The 20,160-nt window shown below is 37.1% G+C and overlaps 2 protein-coding genes across 3 annotated transcripts; one reads left to right on the forward strand and one right to left on the reverse strand.

Annotated features, from left to right (window-relative positions):
• Positions 1-359: 359 nt before the first annotated feature.
• csnk2a2a (casein kinase 2, alpha prime polypeptide a) lies at positions 360-7,732 on the forward strand. The gene is made up of 12 exons (XM_046857041.1): positions 360-1,419; positions 1,914-2,025; positions 2,414-2,515; positions 2,627-2,677; positions 2,794-2,853; positions 2,935-3,018; positions 3,445-3,555; positions 3,637-3,738; positions 3,846-3,946; positions 5,202-5,350; positions 5,499-5,589; positions 5,670-7,732. The coding sequence occupies exons 1-11, from the start codon at positions 1,310-1,312 to the stop codon at positions 5,570-5,572; spliced, it is 1,056 nt and encodes a 351-aa protein (XP_046712997.1). The 5' UTR covers positions 360-1,309; the 3' UTR covers positions 5,573-5,589; positions 5,670-7,732.
• A 369-nt stretch (positions 7,733-8,101) lies between these two features.
• Positions 8,102-19,282, reverse strand: LOC124390927 (uncharacterized protein KIAA0895-like). Of its 2 annotated transcripts, XM_046857040.1 has the most exons (8): positions 19,090-19,282; positions 16,913-16,972; positions 16,044-16,802; positions 13,041-13,184; positions 12,821-12,953; positions 12,222-12,527; positions 10,117-10,214; positions 8,102-10,041 (listed from the first exon to the last, which is right to left on the reverse strand). In XM_046857040.1, the coding sequence occupies exons 3-8, from the start codon at positions 16,764-16,766 to the stop codon at positions 9,880-9,882; spliced, it is 1,566 nt and encodes a 521-aa protein (XP_046712996.1). In that variant the 5' UTR covers positions 16,767-16,802; positions 16,913-16,972; positions 19,090-19,282; the 3' UTR covers positions 8,102-9,879. The 2 variants fall into 2 exon arrangements, with proteins under 2 accessions (XP_046712996.1, XP_046712995.1); XM_046857039.1 differs by lacking the exon at positions 16,913-16,972 and having other exon boundaries at positions 19,090-19,279.
• Positions 19,283-20,160: the final 878 nt, after the last annotated feature.

Here is a 20,160-nt window from a genome sequence, read left to right on the forward strand (position 1 = left end):
TCCTGTTAGTCGTGTAATAACAGGTGTTGCGACAAAAAATTAGGACATGTTTAAAAACCCTCAGAGATTTTACATAATATTAATCGGGCTTTTTAGTTGAAAAGGACAAAAAAAAAAGTACACTGTCACCTGGAAGCTAATTTGAGCGCTTCCGGTGCTTCAGTTATAACAGCAGCCGCTTTGGCCTGGTACCCAATGGCTTACTGTTTCCTACACAAGTGCACTAAATATAGTGAGAAACCAGCGCTGCTGCACCCTCTGTAGTGCACTTTATACCCAATAGGAAGTCAATTGAGATTCGGTATCTGATTCTGCGGTTTGAACCAGAAGGGGTGTGAGTGAGTGAACGAGCTAGCTAGCTAAGCAGCGCAGGGGCTCCCACCACCCCCCCTCAGTGACTTTATTATTATTTTTATTTAAAACAAACTAACAAAAAAAAAACCCATAATAGCCGTGTATTCAATGCGAAGCTGCAAACCGGAGTCAAAATATCGGACATTTTGGATATAACCGATTTGAATTTACGTTAGCAGAGTCGCGAGACCCCTACGACGAATCGAGCTAGCGTGTTAGCTAACGGTCTGTGTGTTATGGGATTCTCAAACGTTAGCTGAGCTTGCGACGGTCTCCATCGCTAGAATAATGCGAATTAATGTAAATATCGATTTGCGTGCAGTTACTTAGAGGAGTATCGGATGAACTGGTGTGAATAGTAAACATTATTTTTTTTAAATAAATGAATTCATCTTAGCTAACAGTGATAGCAAAGTGGTCGCCAGCCATAATGGGAATTTGACGTTAAATGTAGCCAGTAATGATAAACAAGTTCAATAGATTTTCAATGAATTCAGCAAGAGGAAAGCGTTTGGTCACGTTTTACAAGCAACACTAGATAGTAATTACATGCGTAGCAAGCTGTGCGCCGAACTGACTAACAGGCTTCATGGGTGACATGATGCAGATGCAGGTCGCTTTAAAACCCATCTGTTAATCCTGCATCTGGAAGACACTCGTCCACACAGCCAGCGATGCGATCTTGGCGAAATTCCTCCTAACCAGCGTTATTAAGCTGGCGCCGTGTCAGAAAGTCTACAGGCTGCTTTTCGGCACATTAGCACACTCCTTATCGGGCTTGAATAGGAGGTCATGGTCCCCGCTGCATTGCGGCCCTGTTTCACCGGAGAGATCAGTCGTACATTGCTACAGTGAACCAGCCCGTACCCAGAACTGCGAGAAGACAAGGCCTGCTTTGCCGTGTCGTGTTGGTAGTGCTGTGGTCGGTGGGGAAAAGACAGACACATCACCGCCCATGCCCGCCATGCCTGGTCCGGCTGCCAGCAAAGCGCGGGTGTACGCGGATGTGAACACTCTGAAGAGCAAAGATTACTGGGACTATGAAGCACACGTGCCTAGCTGGAGGTACTCAGCTTCCCTTGTATTTATATGCCTATTTGCTTTATAGGGTCCTCACTCTGGTGCTTTAGAAACCCACACGTGTAAGCGTGTTCCCTGCTTAATTTTAAGAAATCGGCTCATTACCTCTCATCACACAGTTTTTTCTGAGTTTATTGAGTGTTAAAGGAAGACATACATATGTGTACTACATTGGGTTTTTACAGGCCTTGGGTTTTGGTCTACTGTGCTTCTCAAAGTGGGTCTGAGAATCCCAAGGGATCTGTCATTGGTTCTTTTTGGACAGTTTTAGAATTTAGTTATTCTGCCAGGGTCGATCTAATATTATTCATTAAAAAATATATATTTTATGTGTGGAAAGTTTAAATATTATTTAGATTTGCTTTAAATAAATAAAACGCTTAATTTGTAATCTGTACTTTCACACTTGGGTGTCCCCTGACAGTATAAAGGGTTCAGTATTATTATTTTCTTCTCTCTCATTTCTCACTTTGCTTTAGCAATCAAGATGATTACCAGTTGGTCCGGAAGCTTGGAAGAGGCAAATATAGTGAAGTGTTTGAAGCCATCAACATCAACAGCAACGACAGAGTGGTGGTGAAAATACTGAAGGTGAGACATTGAGCTGTGAATCTTAAAATAGGCTTTTAGATTTATTTCAATGATGAGATTTCCATCAACTCTGTGTACTCAATAAAACATCAGGTGTTTGGCCATTATCCTTAACGTAACCCTTAACATGGTGGTAAGATACACACAGCAGAATAAGGAAAACGAATTCCAATTTGATAAATGAGCTGTTTTAATTTCCGTTGAGGTGACATTTCAAATCCACATTCAACAATTTCCTTGTATGCATAATATAGTTGTACATTTTTTGAGACTCATCAGTGGTTGTTTTGCTGAAAGCAAGACGTTTTTTAACACTCTGGTTTACATAAATGTATGCAAGGATTTGATTATTGGCTTCATTCTCACTCTTGTGCTTTTACTTTTGCAGCCTGTCAAGAAGAAGAAGATTAAGCGTGAAATCAAAATCTTGGAAAACTTAAGAGGAGGAACCAACATAATTCGCCTTGTAGACACAGTCAAGGATCCTGTGGTAGGTTTGTCACATCTCTCCATCTGTCTGCAAGCCTGAGTACAGTCCTTTATCATATAGATAAATCAAGGTTAATAATTGATTAAGTAAAGTTGTCTGTACTTGTTTCAGTCCAGAACACCAGCTCTAGTGTTTGAGTGCATCAATAACACAGATTTCAAGGTACTTAAAAAAATAAAAGATTCAATCCAAGATTTGCATAAATGTAGGAGAAATGCATAAATGTTTTAAGACAGTGGTTGTAAATTACTTTCTTATCTTACATTCTTATTTATAAGGATCTCTACCAGAGATTAACAGATTTTGACATTCGATTCTACCTTTATGAACTTCTGAAGGTAAGAGTACAAGTGTTTATCTTGCCCAATTGCCAACCCTATCTAGAAGCTTGCTAAAAGTTATTTGTGGGATATTTCTAGGCTCTGGATTACTCTCACAGTATGGGAATCATGCATCGGGATGTAAAGCCACACAATGTGATGATTGACCATCAAATGAGAAAGGTAAAAAAAGTTACAGGATGTATGATTTTGTAATCTCTGCAAGCAAAACACTATTGCAAGTTCCTAGGCGAAAGAACATTTTGTAGCAAGAGTTATGCTGCACTTTTCTCTACCATTACACAATGTGCAGCTAAAGTATTTGAGACAAGTGAGTGCCCATTATTGCTAGCTTTTGTTTGTTAGTGTGCAGTTAGACTTATTTCATGTCATGTTTCATTTCATGTTACATCGGTTTATAATGATATTAGACCTATCTGAGCATGACTCAGTGCTGTCTATTACAGAATTGTACTGAGGTGACTCACTGCTGCCCAGGAACATCACATTACATAATTTTTTTTTATTATAAATATATTTCTATTTATTTTTTAGCAAATAAATCCTACATACTGTAGCTTTAATTATTGCTGTGTGTATGTGTTTTAGTTGCGCCTGATAGACTGGGGCCTTGCTGAGTTCTATCATCCGTCGCAAGAATATAACGTAAGGGTGGCCTCAAGATCATACAAGGGGCCAGAGCTGTTAGTTGATTATCAGGTATAGTGTTCATATACATTGCTGAATGTATTTTGTAGTATTTGCATAGCAGTCTGAACACGTTTTTTTTTTGTTTTGTAGATGTATGATTACAGTTTAGACATGTGGAGCCTGGGCTGCATGCTGGCCAGTATGATTTTTCAGAAGGAGCCCTTTTTCCATGGTCAGGACAATTATGACCAGGTAGTTAAACGTTGCACATCATTAAATCCAAATGTTCTCAAAAAAAGTAATTAAATACTGAATTGTTTCTTTTTTTGCTTGTTTTCGGCTTGTTTTCTTCTCCACAGCTTGTTCGCATTGCTAAGGTTCTCGGGACCGAGGAACTTTACAGCTATCTTAAAAAGTATCACATTGAACTGGACACACGTTTCAAAGACCTGCTCGGACAGTGAGTTCACATCCAATTCTTTAACGTGATGTAGGTTCATTTTCTGTTATATTTTATGTATATGAACGATTTTTTTTGAATACTGTGTAGTATATGTATTTCATTATACTGAAAAATTTATACATTAGTCTAGAAATAAATAAAGAGGGAAATGTACAGAAAAATAAATTAATTCTATTTGTTAACACTGAACTATGATTTCCTTCTTTTAATGAATTCAAGTTCATAAGTAGCACCTATATATATTGAAAACTGCATAATCTAATCTAATTTATCCTGTTGAAGTACAGTGCAACTTCGATACTCGGGGGTTACGTTCAATGACCCCTCACGAGTAACAAAAACAATCGAGAGGTTTTGACTCTCTCCTTTTGATGGTTCCTTTTCAATGGATATTGTACATGTACTGTACTGTAAACTCAACAAAAATTGTAAATTACTTCTCATAAATGTTTTATTTACTACTTTAAATGAATAATATAATAATGAAATAGTTTGTGAGAAGCCGTGAGTGTTTGCACTAATAAATTACATAAAACTTTTTGAAAAACGATTAGATATTTCAGAAGTTACTCTCAGTCAGGTTCCAAATGAAAAGTCGCAAACTATTGAGTTTCCACTATTAAAAAAAGGTTTCTTGTGCATTTCTATATGGAAGGTAAGGGGACACTGAGCTATATTGTTTATTAGGTATTCAATCCATACCATGCTCATTAAAACTCAGAACAAAGAGCCCATTGCTAATTGCAGCAAACACTATCTAGGTGAGACAATGTCTACAGACAATGCTAGATGAGTGAAAATAACAGCTTCTATGTACAATATTGTTTGTAACAATTAGCTATAATCAGCTATTGACAGTGACTGATTTTAAACATAATCTCTACTGTAACTTGGTCTTGATCCATTTGATCCAAGGCAACTATTGTGGCTAGCTTAAAGGTTGGTATGAAGACAAACCTAAGTGCATGAACACTTGTGTGGGGGTTATCATGGCCTCTATTTAAACTGAAAGAAATATAGCAAAATAACATGCTAAGTGACTCCTCTGGTTAATTAATACTATGTAGGTTACTCATTTTGGTATCCTTCTTGATGAGCATTTATACTGTATCCCTGTTCTGAAAGAAATTGTATTGATGCATCCTTACTGAATAGTTTTAAATCTCTCCACAGACTGATGATTAACTGTTTCTGGTTGTGCACTCTATTGGTCCTGATATAGCGCTAACTTTTTATTTGAAAAACCCTCTAGGCAAACACGAAAGCGCTGGGAGCACTTTGTTCAGCCAGAGAATCAGCACCTGGTGAGTTCTGAAGCTCTGGATTTGCTGGATAAGCTGCTGCGTTATGACCATCAACAGAGACTGACTGCTCAGGAGGCCATGGAACACCCCTATTTCTGTGAGACTGACAGTGCTTTTTGCTGTTTTTAGCTTAACTACAAGCTTTATTAATAAAGCATCAGTGCATTTACACCAATGCATATAATTTTCTCTCACACCTTACTAAAAGTCTGTGTCTCAGAGGGGTGTTATATTTCTGTGTGCAGATCCAGTGCTGAAGGGACAGTCTCTCTCAAACTCAGATGGCACCCTGGCAATAAGCAGTTCAACTGCAACATGATGAGCTAAAAGTAAAAGGTACACTTCAACATTCAAATGAGAAAAAATACATCTCTGTATGATTTTATAATATGATCTTTATTGTTTTTTCTCTCCAGGAAAACCTTTTTACCTCAGTGTTTGGCAGAGACCCTGCGTTTCAGGTGTAAAGCTTCACACTACTGAAGCAAGAAGTAATTTAGCATCACAAGACATGTACAGAAAACTGAAACACACCAGGCTGGCCAACTTACACCCCCCCACCCAACCCCACCCCACTTCACTTTGTATTAGTGCTGCTTGCCACAGTTACTTAGATACCAAAAAAGTGGTATTCTGTATGTCCCCTCTTCCTTTTAAGTTAAAGATTTCTCTTAAAAAAAAAAAAAAAAAACAAACAAAAAACATACAAAAAAAAAAAAAATACAAAAAAACCCAGAATTCTAAGTGATTATATATTGTGGTTGGGAAAGAATGCCTGCTCTTTCCCTGTGACTCTCAGGCTCTACATGACTGCTGTGGGCTCAGGATCCAGGTTGCATTATATACTGAAAATATTGTCATGGTCAGTTGATTTGCCCTGCTGAAATGAGTGCAAATTCTAAATTATATTATTATTACTATTACTATTATTATTATTATTATTATTATTAGGTATGGAGGCTTTTATGCGATCTGTTAAAAATATGATCTATTAAAATAAGAGATACTTTTTAACCAGTCTGACATGGGGTGTGTTTTTAACTTTGGGTATATAATGACAGCTGTGCTGCTATTGTGAGATTGTATGACTTATGAGACCTAATTTAAGCCATGCACTTTATGTAGGTTGGCAATTTAAAATGAACCCTAATGTTAATGTGGTATGTACAATTAGGATCACGTTACTATTGAAATAATTGAAGGTTTGGCGATGGAAATTGGAGAACAATGTTAGCCTGCTGTTTATATAACTATCAACATTTTCTTTGTCCAAAATGCATTTGAAAACCAAAAGTTAGCAAACCAACTCCTACTCCAAAATAGTTCAAAAGATTGCACTTAAGGGACCCGTCTATTGGGCCAATGTGGGTAGAGCTGCTCATTCCAACTAAGCAGAAACCACATCTTAGTTGACTAAAAAGTCAAAATCAATGGATTAAACAGGTGTGGCAACTGCTTGTTTGGTATGAAACCTGTACCCATGCTGGACTTTTAAAGAGAAAATTTAACACGACTGTTAAAGGCCAATAAAATTTCACTTTATAAAAGAATTTCCTTTATCGCCCACAATACGTTTTTCTTGCAGAATATTTGTAAGTACAGTTTGGTGTACACTGTACATTGTTGTAACATTTGTGATTTAGTGCTGCCCAAAGTGATGTCTTTAATGAAACGCATCATGTCAAATATGGCATTTCTCACAACGATCAAATTAGGTGTAAAAGTGTTTTTTTTTTTTTTGCATTTACTGTTATTAACAATATATGCCAATCAGCTATACTGTTAAATCCACTTGCTTAATATTGTGTAGGTACCTGTAGTGCAATCAAAACTGCTCCGACCTGTAAAGACATGGACTCCAAAAGTCCTCTGAAGGTGTGCTGTAATATCTGGCACCAGGACAATAGCAGCAGATCCTTTATGACCTTTAAGGTTGCAAGTTTGTGCCTTCAAGGATCAGTCTTGACGAGCTTGTTCCACAGATGCTTGATCGAACTAAGATATGGTGAATTTTGTCATATTCAAGATTTGTAGTCTGGCAAGGTGCATTAACCTGCTGAATTCTTGGTCTGCATGTTTAGCCAGGTGATGTGTGTCAAATGAAACATCCACATCAATGCCAGAGTGGTTTACCAGTAGAATATCTGTTTTTGACATTGTACAGGAGTTAGCATGGGCACTTTGATCAGTCCGTGGCTACCAGGAACTGCTATGGGACATACCAAAAGAATTACTGACCCAGTTGTCTAGCCAGAACAATTTGGCCAAAGTCATTGATTTTTACATTTGATAATTTTCCTGCTTCCCCAAAATTCTGAGAATTACTGTTCACCCACTGCCTAATATATCTCACCTTTACATTTTCAAACAACTATAATGAGAATTTTATTCCCCTCCACCTGTCAATGGTTTTAATGCTATGGTTGATGTATTTTTTTAAGATCATCAAGCGAATTAAAAAGTATGATTGATTTCCCCACTTGTTCTCTTTATAATGTAATACTGTCCAGCCACCTTAACTGTGAAAGGTTTGCACCCCTGTAGGACAAAATTATTAATTTAATTACTAACTTATAGCATGTTTGGATTCAAAGATGTTCTATTAAGATATTAGTAAAAGTAACATCAAGGAATACCCACCAATATGATTAACCAAATTTTCACCCATCAATTCATTAATTTTATAAACAAGTACTAGTTTTTCATTGCCTTATCCAGTTTAATCATAGGGTAGTAAAAATTTTAACTCAACTATATAATACAGCAAGCCTAAGATGGTTTTTTTTTTTTTTTTATTGCACTACACCTTAGCCATCGTTATTACCATGAAATAGAAACAGCCTTGAGATGGGTTTAGCATTTTAATAAATAATCTGCAAATCCCAGATTACTTAAAGATCATGAAATGTGCAATATTCATGCAATACAGAAGGTGATAAATACTACAGGGTTGGAACATCTAATTTCAAGCTTTTTTACATAGATGACCACTACAGAGGAGTTCTGAACTCTTTGAAGGCACATTCACATCACTTTGTTGCATCTCATCCTGAGTCCCATCACATGCCTTATGTGAAGTAGCTGCAGGAAGCTGACTTGCAAACAGGATTAAGGGCCAGAGGCTGCTGTGGTAACAACTTATAGTTTCCACAGTTGCCTGACTGTATGTTTAATACTTAGCCATTAATGACGTTTTTTTTTGTCTTGATATAAAATACTAGTCAATTGCACTTTTTAATGCATGTGGCCTCTCAATGCCATTTGATGCTTATAGATCATTTTTTGCCCTTTTTAAAACACTAAGGTAAATGATAACTAGGAATGCATCGATACCAATACAAAACCGATTATTAGTTAATACCATACTCATTTGCTGGTACTGCCAATATACAATACTTGTGTACATATAGTCTAGGAACAGATGCCACAAAATGACAGTGACCGATATATTTTATGAATAATTGTAGCAATCAAAGAAAAAGAAAAAAAAACATGCTGTAAACTGTGCTCTGAAAAGATCAAAAGGAAGAGCTACAGCAACTTCCTCTAATATGAGTAACCTTATAAAAACATCCTGTGGCTTATAAACAGAATCTTTATAGAAAGCATGAGTGCAACTGACCTTAATGAGTAGTTGAATGAGTGGGCCATGAATTATGCACACACAGAAGTAAGTGACACAAGTGAGCAGAAAAAACGATTCACTTCAGTTCTGTGAGCGCTGATATGCATGCTTGCTTTCACCAGCGTCTACACTTTGCTTGAGGGTCAATTAATGGCACAGTGACAATGTTTTTTTTTTTATAGGGTTGCTCGCTTTTCATGGTCAAGTTGGCATCCTATGCACTCTATTAAAAATACTATTTAACACCTTAACATTTCAAACATCAAACTCATGAAATGTAGCAACCAATGACACCCCTAATTTACCTTCAGTCCAAAAAATATGTAAAAAGAATAAATGAAGTATCAATGCATTTCTAATAACTAACATTAAATGGAAGTACATAGATAAAAATCACAAACATTCTGTCTTCATTATGAATGCATAAAGTAAAAAATAAGAATAAATATTTTCATAAATACTGACAGTGGTTTAAAAAGCTCTAGCAGTGACTAAAACAGCATCACAGGAACAACACTAAAATGCAGTGCTTATAGAAGTCGAGGTAAAAGAAGTGTGTGTAGAAATCAAACAAATCGCTACTTGAGTGCGTGTCTTCATTTTGTCAAAATATCGCAGCAACTTCCTTCCTCGATCTTCCACTGACCTCCAATAATTAGGCTACAATATTTAATAGTTTAGAGGTTCCAGTTGTTTTATCTATTATTGGTTCAGAGAAATTAATGATGATCTCTGTAACTGTAAATTCGCACATGGCAAGTTTTGGCACTTGCTGAAAATGCTGAAACAATATGAATATGATTATGTGATATGTTAATCACTTGATTAAAAATGATTTTGTCCAATGTGAATTTTCACTGATGTGGATATAATCCAGGTATTAACCCAAGAACTGTTTGTTTTTGTTTGTTTTTTTTTTTAAAGTAGGTCGCACCTGGAAATGACAAAATACTCACACTTGGATACTGGAAAAAGCCCCAAATATAACCAAACCCTGATCCTCATGGAATGAGTTCTTGTAGCTCAACATCATTCAGTTCATTAGTTACGACAATGTGGTCTAGCTGCTGCAGGTATCGTTCTTGGTCTTGCATGAAGTGGGGGATCCTGGTTCTCCGCAGGACAGCATAATGACGAAGCCTTTCCACATCTTCATAGGACACCTACAGGTTTTTTCGGCATTAGAAATTTGAACGTAAAACCTACAGATGACTGAATTAAGACAAATTTTAACTGACCTTGCCCAGTGAGGTTAACATCTTGAAATCAATGTTTCTTCTGTGCCGTAAAATCCTTAGGATTCCATCTAGGTAGACTTGATCTTTACTGAAACAGCCTATAAAACAGCAGGACATTACAACACTACAGTGGAAAGTGTCTTAGAACAAAGGTACATTTTCTCTTTCTCTGTATGTCTATATAAATTATATATGGAGTTTACACATTATTCACATGGGCAGTTATATCATCAATATACCATATTCAGTCTAAATACTCGATTCTGATTGGCTGAAAGATTTTTCTTCAAACCATAATAATTTATTCAAATAAATGTAATTACACTACTTTATCCCCTCATGATTTAGAGCAGCAGAAATCTAGATTTACCTGTATATATTATAATAGAAATTAACCATTATTTTTTATCTGTTCTGTCAGTTTGCACTGCAAACATCAATTACAGCTTTAATGTGTCAGTGCGGGTAAGTGGCCATGATATAAGCAAGATAATCAATGGCTAGGTGGGTTTCACCATTTTATTGCACCCACTTTATTTTGATAGGTTCACCTCTTTATTAATGGGGCTTGAGCATAAGGAGTTGCACTGTGGGTAACAGTGACATCACATGGGGGGGGGGTGATGTCACGTGACGGTGTAGGCCACGCCTACCGCTCAAACCTATTAGCTTACCTCGTCGCTAAACTCGCTTCAAAGCAGACGTGTAACACCTCAAACCGTTTGGGACGGTCTGGGGAATATGTGGAGGAGTACCATATCACGTGGGTGGAAAATGACAAAAGTTCGGTGTGTGACATGTCCAAACATTCGGCACGGCGAGGGGAGTCGCACCCCGGGTCATGTGATGACGTCATGGTATCGAAACGCTCGTCTCGCGAAGCACGATCGCGTCTCGCAGTCGGCACTAAAAACAACGCACACCCGGTGTCCAGTTTTGCCATCAAGCACCACTCACGAAATGTCCCATTCTAGTTGTTCATTAAAATCATGTAACAGAAAACCTAGCAGTGGATTATGCCTTACGTATCACACTAAGCTGGACAAAATTTTCAAATATATTAAAGCTAAAGAGCTGACCCATTTCATAGACCTGTATACTCACATTGTATGTACACTAAAAATCTGCTTGATGTAAAACAAACAGTGCTAAAAAGTGTGTTAAAAGATGGGCTCCTGTTAAGTTAAAGTAATTTATTTGAAATAAAACTACAACAGGATGTGCTATATGCTCCACATAAACAATTTAAAAGTGTGTTTTATATTTTGGATAGGGTTAGGATGACGTTTCTGTGAGATGTTAATTTCAAATATATATGAGATGGTTTGGACATGTGCAGAGGAGGAAAAGAGGAAGACCAAGGAGGAGGTTTGTGGATGTGGTGAAGGAAGACAGGCAGGTAGTTGGGTTGAAAGATGCAGATGTAGAGGACAGAGGAGAATGGAGACAGATGATCTGCTGTGGCGACCCCTAATGGGAGAAGCCGAAAGAAGAAGAAGAAGATATAAGGAGTCTCCATAAGTAAAATCTGTTTTTTTCTTTAACTCTAAGAAAGAAAATCGCAAAAAGGCTGATAATTAAAAAAAAAAACTATTTTAGCTGCAATTACAAGTGATAACTGACAAAAAATATGAAGTGTTTAAATTGAATAAATAAAGAGCTGCTGTTCTAAAAGAGGAATAAACCACTCCAGGGTGTGATGTGTCTGCTTTACCACATACTAATAAGATAGACATGTGACAATGCTTTCTGTATTGGTCGTGTTTGAAGAGGTGTATTATTGTTACAAAGCATATTTAGAATTGGACGTACCTGAATATTGTGTTTACAGTGATACTAATTTCACCCAATAATCTGAAGGAGAAAACCTCCTTTAGGAACATGCTTGGAGCACTAATTGAATATAGTATTAAATAAGTGGTCTCTTTTTTTCTTCTTTTGTATTTATACATTGTGTTGTGTATATACTATATACTGTATTATGTTTCAAATGTAATTTTTTTCCACATATTTGCACATTTCTTTTTCTTTGCTGCTGTAACAGAGAAATTTCCCCACTGTGGGATGAATAAAGGTATATCTTATCTTAATTTTTAATACTCTACCTGGTTTTGAGGTGTCCGTTTGTCCCCGTTTGGCACGAAGGCAGTATTCCCAGCGTACTGCAGGGTCCTGGACAAAGCGAGCGATATAGCTAAACAGTTGGCTAAAGCTCATGTGGGCTGCATGGTACACGGTGTAGTAGAGGAGAGCAGCTCGCCACAAGAAAGGTTGCTTCCGCAACAGCACGCTGTGAATGCTGGCCAGTCCCTCCTCTGTTGGATTGGCTGGCTTCAGTCCAAACTGCTTCCTTCCGACGGCAGTGGCCCACGGCTGCATGCTGTTATTCACGCCGCGTAAGTAATGTGTACCTGAAAGTGGGAATTATAACAGATCAGCAAGAACATTGCAAAGTGCGTCAGACCTTAATAATCGGACAAAAAATGTTTAGCTCCACCTGCTTTTATGTATCTGAAAATTAAAATCTGCTACAAATGTATTCAAGTTTAAAAATCAGGTTTGTTGTTTAGGTGATGCTGAATGGTGCTTAATAAAGTAACAAGCTACAATTGCCTGTTAATACTTGAGCTTGGTGGAATATATATATATATATATATATATATATATATATATATATATACATACAATTTACAATATATCATACCGATCTCATGTCTTAGCATCCCTTCTAGCCAGTGCTGCCGTGCTCCAGACAAATTAATGGTTAAGGTTGGCCTACAGCTCTCCACCATCATCACAGCCTGAGACAGGAGCTCATCAGACAGACACACCACAACCTGCAGAGATCACATACGATGACTAAAACTGTACAGAAGTCTGAGCAGGTATGCACAGAAAATGTCTCAGTGGATGACAAAACACACCTGCCCCACACAGCCCTCTTTCTGTAAGTACTTGCGCGCCATCGCCCAAACACGACTTTTGGGTAACACACTTCCTCCGGTGACTTCTTCAAAGTTCTCGTAGGTGCCAAACTTCCTCATGACGCATTCCATGATATTAACTGCCTGGGAAAAGATGCAAGTGGGATTTAAGGGTGGAATGGTTTCTTTGTCTGGTATGTCAAGGTATCTGAATAAGATATAAAAGTACTTAAACTTCAGTATGCCCTACATATGTATTCACCCAATAGAATCCATATTTTCCAAATTGCTTAATGTTTCAACCTGAAAATTCAGTTTAAAGTTTAAAGAGGAGATATATAAATTAGCAAGACATTGCATGTGTTATTATGTACCGAAATTGCATTCATGTGTACCAAACCAAAAGCTAGCTTTTTACGTGCGGAACATGGTTCAAATCTAAGTTCGATCAGGAACATATTAAGTGGCAGACCACAAGTTTGTTTAGTCTCCGCTTTGCACTTTCAGTGCATTTATTATTATTATTTTTATTATTATTATTATTACACTTGAAAACATACACAACAATGCCACGGGTATACAAGAATAAAAACCCAAGAGTTAGCACAGTGTCACTGTGGCTACTCACTCCTTACCGGAAATAAGATTTGTTTTGCGCATGCATGAAAATGCTAAAGAATCCATAGCGCTAGCGGTACCCGCTAGCCACTTCCTGGTTAGGGGCTAACGCTAGCGCTATAAATTCTTTAGCGTTTCATTTCCAACTTCAAGAATTTCTCTCAAATAAGAAAATCCCGACAATTCCACATATTATGGGAGTGAATGAATGAAGATGGAAGAATAAAGATATTTGTTAAAGTATGCTGAAATAAGTAGAACAGTTAAGTAGATCATATCTTTAGATAATTAAATATTAATTTTATTAATTTTATTTTATTGAACAGTAATTCACACACAAATACACATTTGTATAACTCAAATGGGATCTAACAAATGTAAATACAGTGGAACCCACTTATCTCAACCTCGGTTAAATCGCGAACCCTATTAAGTCGACGTTTTTGAAGTGGAACCGCCAAATTCTCGCTTTGTCTAAACATTTTTTAATCAGTTATGTCCATTTTTTATGTCGCCGAACCCTAATATCTCGAGCACAAGGGGGGCAAATTTGCCACTTAACGTCGATTATCTCGATTGGCACTGTGCAGCCGTAGAAGAACTCGTGGAAGTGGTGGAGAAATCAAGCGTCCAAGTGGGATGGCACATACCGGGATTTGCATTAGCGATAACAACGACCGCCGTGAACATTTATATACCAAGAATAACGGACGGTGAGAGTGTGAAAGTAAGGGGTTTAAATAGGAGCTGGTGATGAGTGCTAAATGTGCGCGATTGAAGCCGGGAGCTTCAGAGAAAGCGGAGGTTTGACAGCCGCCAAAGGGGGCGTGGCAGGTGGTTTCCTGACAGTTAACAAACATGTATGTACATTTTTATAGCATGCCTTCATTAAACAAATCGCGGCAACGCTGTTGTGTAAAAAAAAACCCTCAAAAAACACGTGCATGTACATTCTCATTTTATAATGCACATCATGTACATAAAGAAATTTCAAGCACGTTAATATATTGCCGCCATATTGATTTTCGTTTATCTCGATCATCGGTTATCTCGATGCTTTTTGGCATCCCCCTAGGCCCTCGACATAACCGGGTTCCACTGTATATTTAATTTAATTTTTCATTTATTAAATTTTATTTAATCAATTTAATTTGTGCCACTTAATTGATTACATAATTTAATCAATATAATAAACAAAATTATTAAATTATTTTGATGTATTCTATTTTATTTTTTATTAAATATTATGAAATATTATTTTATGTACTAGTTAACCAAGCAGCCATTTTATTTATAATTGTTTAAAAATGTAGGCTGTTCAAATGTTGATGATCATAAACGTTAATAATAAACTGGATTAAAGAAAAACAAAAAGCAATTCTATTTTTTGCAATTCTTCCCGCTAACAGTACCGAAAATGAATTGAACTATGAATTTTGTGTACCGTTACACCCCTAGTGAGTAGCAGAGAAAACATTTGACAGGTTTACTAAATAATGTTTATTCCGGATTCAGTCTCAGGGCAACTGCTGTAGTCCATCAATAAAAAAACATTTATATATAATGCAAAAGTCTGTATTCGTAAGGCAAACTAATAAAGGCAAAAATTAGTTTATAGTGACAAGACCTTTTCTATCGTTTTTTACATTTTGCAAATCTTTATAGTAAATATTTGAGTGCCGATTACAATGCAGTTTTTGTCAAAGTAGTTTTTGGACACAGTAATGACTTTATTTTTAATTACTTTGGCTTCTTGTTATAGTTTTCGGATTATGTGTTCTCATGTGTATTCAAACAACTGCTTGTTTTTGAGTTACTGAAGTTTGGATTTTGGGTTAAATTAAATACAGTTCTTCAGTCTAAGGCAATTGTAAGTAAATCTGTAAATCTATATAATTCGTTCTTTGGAATTCGTTCTTAAATTTAACAAGACTAATTGCTCTTGTTAATCAGAAGAATAAAATGTAATACTGGTCTGAAACTGCACAAATACCCCAGATGTAGCTTGAGAGTATTTTTTTTTAACCGTAGCTGTTTTCCATAACTTTCACTTATTGCAAAATTTTACCCTTATATTCTTTTCTTTGCTCAGTACTTGCTCAGTTTATTTTGATATAAAATTGTATGTATGTATATATATATATATATATATATATATATATATATATATATATATTAAGTATTTCTTGTTTCTTCCTTTGAAAATTACAGTTCAATTTGTTTAAAAATAATCTTGAAGCATATTTAAATAGACAGTTTAAAAACAGAAATAAAGTGAAATTATTTACACCATCTCAATTTCATGATTCATTATTCATTATATAGCATTACACAATAATAATGTCATCCTGCTATAACATCACAAGAATTTGTATATCGAGATACCTGAGAAAGAAAAAGCCCAGATCCTTCTTTATACTTCTCCAGGACACTAACAGGCTCCGGTGATGCGTATTCAAACTGGGGATCGTAGTTATAATCAGACTGGAAAAAGGTCTGTCGCTCTTGTTCGAGATTTAAGGGTCTCAGAGCCACGAGTAAACAGGGCCCACGTGGTGTAGAAGGCGTAGGCAATGGTGCAGCCACCAGCCTCCGGGCAATATGCGGCAGAGATGTAGCTGGCCGCATTCGCCCTTTGCTGGCTCCAGATTGTGCCGTGGAGTTTACTGTACAAGTACTTTCACTGCGCCGCATCCAGCCTCCAGGTCCCAAACTGGGGCTTGTGAGGCTTCGTGTGGGGGGAGAAGGTGCACCATAACGCCATGGAGGCTGCACCACTTTCCTTTCACACTGATTATTTGTCTTAACACGATGTGGTTTGATCTCCAGACTAAGTGGCCTTTGAAGCTCTGTCTTCTTCATGGGCAAGTCTTTCTTATTTTTTTCACTATTTCCACTCAGTCCTCCTTCTGCTCCCTGCATCCTCTGCTCTGTTGGAGTGCTGCAAGGCCCATTGTGGTGCTGTCCGTCCCTCTGGGTTGAAGCACTGACCGCTACAAGATTGCGTTTCTCTATATTGGGCTCTGGTTCTTGAAAATCTTCTCGAGTGGCCTCCATGATCTCGTCATCAGCCCTCTCCACACAGTCCTCACTCAGATCCAGCACCATTGCAGCAAGAACTCCTCACTCAGGACACGCTGCACACTTCGAAACAAAAGAATGCACACTTCAAATCTGCTAAAATATTTTAAAAGAATGCCATGCCATTTTAATTTAGCTTGACTTTTTGTTACATTGCCATGTGCCATGCTTACATTATATGGCTCAAGGATTGTTACACCTGATTTTCCAGCCATATGTGGTTCATCCCCAAACTGTAGAGGCACACAAATGTATAGGATGTCTTTGGATGCATCAGTATTACGTTTTTCCCTTCACTTGAACCAGGTGACACAAACTAGTTCAATGCCCCTGTACAGAAAGTCGACTCCATGTTACATGATTTGGAGTGGAGGATCTTAAGTAGTCTGCTATAGAGCTCTGACCTTAACCCTATTCAACAACTTTGGGGTGAATTGGAATTCTGACATTAGCACCTGACTTTACCAATACCCTTGTGGCTAAATGAGCACAAATCTCATCACACCTACATCTTCAAAAAACCGAAGGATATTTTAACACTAAATTTCGATACAGGACTAAGAGAAGCTCTATTCAACTACCTCCCAACCTCCTATATGAGGGAGTGGCAACATGATGCTCTCTCATGGTTCTTCAGTTTCTATCAAAACCATGGCATGTGAATTGGATATACTAAAATTGCTTCTAGGTTAAATATGTGTGTATGATGCCCTGAGATGGACTAGTTTCCCATCCATATTGTGTTCCCATCTCACATGGGATAACTTCTATCTCTACCATGAACCTGACTACTACAGAATGTAGTTAATGCAGATGAATAAATAAACTAACAATTAATTTGGGACAGACAATGTATGCAACTTCTGCATGTTAATCAATAACTTGCAGACAAACAATAGACAGATAATGTGCCTGTCAAAATATTTTGAGAGACACATGCATGTTACATTAGTTTATATGTAACAACTTTTACTTTGACCAAACAAATCTTTAAATGTCCAGATGTTGGTACAAAAATACAATCAGCAGTTAAACACTATTTTCACTAAGAAATTCTCCTTTAGCGTGAATAGCAGCTTTACACACACTTGGCATCCACGCAGTTAGTTTTTACAAACATTCAGCTGAAATACTTTGCCAAACCTCTTGTAAACAAAGAGCAGTTTAATAGAATTTAGAACCAGTGAGTGAGCAGGCCATTCTATGATATAAAACACTTCAGATGACTATTTACTCTGTAAATATTGCTTACAGAGCTTGGACAAATGTGTCTGTCATTGTCTTGTTGTATGGTGAAGTCGGTTCCAATTAGCCACAGACCGGACAGAATTGCATGCGGTTGAAGTATGGCATGGTAACCATGTTTGTGTTTTTTGAATGATAGCCAGTGTGTGTTTTTGCTTTTTACCTAGTTTATTGTTTTAACTAATGATACATTTAGGAGTCTTAAAAATGATAAAAGTCTAGGTGTTCCCAAACTTTTGACAGCACTGGTGTTTTTTATTCTGGTTCATTGATTCACAAAAAAGGTTTTGATAGGAGACACTGACACAACTGTACCTTATCACATTAAATGAAACTTTTAATTCTAAAAGACAAAATTAAAACTGATATTAAATTTTAATCTTGAACTCTCAAACTTCTAGCCACTAGGATAAAACCCTGAACTCTAATATGATGCTTAATCATCACCAGTTTATTGTGCTTCAATAAACTTTGATCATTACTGTAGCAGACAAGCTAAATGGGGTGAAAACATGCACTATGCATTAACGCAGGCATCTATGAATGCCAGGATGGTGTCCACTATTGTTGGATTTCAGCACTGTGGCTAAAAGTCGTCTTAAATCATAAAGCCACATAAATCTGTCTTATACGAAGTAATCGAATGCATTCAATATTGAGAGAGGTGGAGATGCACAGATGATCTCGTTTTATTTCACATTGTTATACTGCTGTACAAGTTATGCTTTCACTAAATACTGATTTAAATAATATACTAAATAATGAACACATTCACAAAATAAAATTAGAAATTAAGGAAATTAGAAAATGAAATGAAATAATGAATTTTATTTGCAGGCAGGAATTGAAATGTTGCAAAATGTCGAATATAAACTAAAATATGTGGACTAATATCCACAAGTAAGTTGATTTAGAATCAATTAATAATAAACAACCCGGATTCCTTCATAATAGTCCCATTAATAAATGCAATGCTAAGGCAAAATTCCTCAAATATCTCCTACATCTCGGATTAGCTCCATGCAAGACATGCATGACATTGTCGAAACATGAAAACAGGAACATAATGTATATACACGCGTTATTGTGTTATAGCGTGACATACCGCGCAGCGTTTTCTTGACACGGCCAATGAATAAATCGGGGTTAATTCATGGTTCCTGGCCATGAAGAGCTCTCACCAGCGGCAGCGGAAACTTCCGGTATGGAGGAAGGATTAACGGGACGTACAACAGAGCGCGAGCTGCGCCTTAGCGGATGGCTGTGATTGCGTTGGAACAAATGACGCGCAGGTCGGACACGCGCACGGCGCTCCGGCGTACGGAACGTGGCTCTCTGCGTACCGACGTCGAACCCCGCCCCTTCTCTCTTCCCGTAAACATTAATGGAGGAGATTTGTCGGAATGTTAGTGGAAATTATAGTTTTCAATAATTTATTCCGTTATTAATTACAGACAGACAGACAGATAGTTAGATAGATAGATAGATAGATAGATAGATAGATAGATAGATAGATTGATTGATTGATTGATAGATAGATAGATAGATAGATAGTAGTAATAGTAGTAGTATGAGATTTAAGGTACAACTAATACAACACGTGTATATAAGTACGTTTTTAACATATTTTTATATTAATAAATGTATTACATACTTAACTAAGTGCTATTTTATGACCTTTGCGTCACTTTCATTTATGCTGCCACGGCGGCGTTTATGCAATAATGCGTATTCAATTAACTTATTTTATAAGTTAATTGAATTATGATCCTGTTACATATTTACTTGTATGAGTAAACTCGTTATCTAATGAAGCAGGGAAATATAACTACTATGACTTGCAGCTTCGTGGGGATCCGAGATGAAACAGCATTTAATTAAACAGACGCCAGAGGGCGCGTGAGAACTATGCTATGAAAATATATGCCTCTTCTTCTTCTTCTTTCGGCTGCTGCCATCAGGGGTCGCCACAACGGATCATCGGTCTCCTTACTACTCTGTCCTCTTCATTTGCCTCTTTCAAACTATCTGCATGTCTTTCCCTTACCACACCCATAAACCTCCTCTTTGGCCTTTTCCTCCTTTGTGGTGGCTCCATCCTCAGCATTCTCCTACCTGCTTTCTACTCTCACCACAAATCACAATATTATTCGCAAACATCATAGTCCACAGAGAC

This window comes from Silurus meridionalis, chromosome 9, assembly GCF_014805685.1.
Source record: "Silurus meridionalis isolate SWU-2019-XX chromosome 9, ASM1480568v1, whole genome shotgun sequence".
NCBI classification, from domain to species: domain Eukaryota; kingdom Metazoa; phylum Chordata; class Actinopteri; order Siluriformes; family Siluridae; genus Silurus; species Silurus meridionalis.